This window comes from Haplochromis burtoni, unplaced genomic scaffold (assembly GCF_018398535.1).
Source record: "Haplochromis burtoni strain Fernald_Lab_line unplaced genomic scaffold, NCSU_Asbu1 Contig_528, whole genome shotgun sequence".
Classification (NCBI taxonomy): Eukaryota; Metazoa; Chordata; class Actinopteri; order Cichliformes; family Cichlidae; genus Haplochromis; species Haplochromis burtoni.
The window spans coordinates 77,990-79,960 of record NW_024582889.1 but is presented as its reverse complement, the minus strand read 5'-3'; the positions used below and the strand labels follow the sequence as shown (position 1 = coordinate 79,960).

General features: G+C 36.8%; 1 protein-coding gene across 3 annotated transcripts in view; it reads left to right on the top strand.

Moving 5' to 3' along the window:
* The window catches only part of LOC102288863 (molybdopterin synthase catalytic subunit), a 16,816-nt gene that overhangs the window by 10,023 nt on the left and 4,822 nt on the right, over nt 1–1,971 (top strand). For 2 of the 3 annotated variants that reach the window (XM_005947591.3, XM_042214188.1), the window contains exons 1-3: nt 720–844; nt 922–1,061; nt 1,232–1,343. In XM_005947591.3, the coding sequence (XP_005947653.1) occupies nt 1,232–1,343 (112 nt within the window). In that variant the 5' untranslated portion in view covers nt 720–844; nt 922–1,061. Of the gene's footprint in view, nt 1–719; nt 845–921; nt 1,062–1,231; nt 1,346–1,971 lie in introns of those variants that run through there. The other variant, XM_014329310.2, reaches the window with a different exon arrangement.

Genomic DNA, 1,971 nt, shown 5'->3' with positions numbered 1-1,971 from the left:
ACAAAATCAGAAAAGTCTCAAAAAATATTTATTTAGTATTTGGGGGATAAAGTATGTAATTAATTCAGAATGACAGTTTTTGGTTAAAAAACAAACAAATAAATAAATATTTACTAAAATGTTAAAAAAACACAAAAAAAATGCCAAAAGTCAGAATTGTGTGGTTCAAAGCTGACTTTGATATCAATATCTTCCATCATCATCATTCATTATCAGCTGTCATGATGATGAGTAGGAGGAGGAAGTCTTCATCATGTCTCCAAACACAAACAGGAAGCAGTTTGAGTTTTCCCGTGTTAGCAGAAATGTACACGCTGATGATCGTAAAAATATTAGAAATGCTTTGATCCTGAAGCTTTTTGATGTTTAGTCTCCAATAAATAGATTAATGAACAGATTTCCCAAACGTTTGTTAAGTGTTCCTGTTCATGGTTTCCTGGGACGTGTAGCCTCAGTGTTACACCACAGTATCTTTAAGAAAGTCTTCATTTTGAGCTGGCAAATTCCATTTACAGCTTCATGTGATGGAAAAACATCTTTTAATGAAGCTCCTGTTTTATTTATGAAGCACATTTTTGACACAAACTCTGTGAGCTTCAGATAAATAAATATAACACGAACTCCACACAGGAAACAGGAAGTTTGAAACCCTGAGAATGACTCAGAACTCACTGTTTAACGGTAAATATTCTGATGGATTCATAGTTTTTCTCCTTCAGGTGTGCGTGTTGTACTTCGCGAAAAGCGTTGAGCTGGCAGGTGTGAAGGAAGAGAAGACTGTTGCCGTGCCAACACCAATCAGCAGCCACAACCTTTGGAAGCTGTTGCTACAGCGGCACCCAAGGTAAAAAAAGAAAAAAAAGCACACATGAACATACGTGTGAAGACGAGTCAGGGTCTAACAAGTGTTTGTGTGTCCAGACTGTGCGAGCTGCAGGACGGCGTCGTGTTGGCAGTGCGTCAGGAGTACGTTCCCATCGGCGACCAGGTGCTGACTCTGGGAGACGGAGACGAAGTCGCCGTAGTGCCGCCGCTCAGCGGGGGCTAAGAGACTTGAGACTGTAAGTAATTACTGATCAGAGATCAAGAAAAAGGTCCATGTCAGGTATTTGCTCCTGCTTCACTGCACAATTTAAAAATAAAAGCATATTTTCCTGTTGTGACTTTAAATCCAATAAATTAATGATAAAGAGTCAACAAGTTTGATCTAAACCACCATTTCTTTTCAAAGATGTCGAAGGAGCTGAGCGATGTCTTCAAGCTGAGCCGTGATTGGCTGTCTGTGCAGGAAGTGGTCGACTCTGTCAGCAGCCCTTCGTGTGGAGCCATTTCAGTATTTATAGGTTTGTTCCCATTTACTTTATTTACTTACCTGGATGACTGAGCATGCATCAAGAAGCAATATGGCACGTTTCTTTTATTTTTAAATATTTTAGAGGAAAATAAGTCAGAAGCATTTGATAAAGAGGAAAGTGATATATCTAATATAGGATGGGGATGTAAAGTGTCAAATGCTGGAGAGGAAAAGAAAATCTAGCATATTGATAAAATATTTCAAATTTTACTTCTTATAACTACTCAAATTTGTGTAAAGGCATTTTAGAAAAACAAAAGCTGAATTTTTATTTAATGTTCCAATACAGCATTTCAACATTTCATGTAAAATTGTGTGAAATGTCAGTATTTAAGAAAGAAGGTAAAGTAAAAACATTTGAGGACAAAGCTGCAGTTCCATTATTTTAGGAAGCTCTTCTAGTTACTTTGTTTTAAAAACAAAGTATGTTTTCTTTTAAACTACAACATTTCAGGGTAATGCTTTACAATAATTGGAGTAACTGTTGCAAAAGCCAGATAAAAATACTTTACTTAATAATTAGGGGTGCAACGATACACAAAATTCACGGTTCGGTTCGGTTCGATACTTTGGTGTCACGGTTCGATATTTTTTTCGATACAAAAAAATGTTCATGC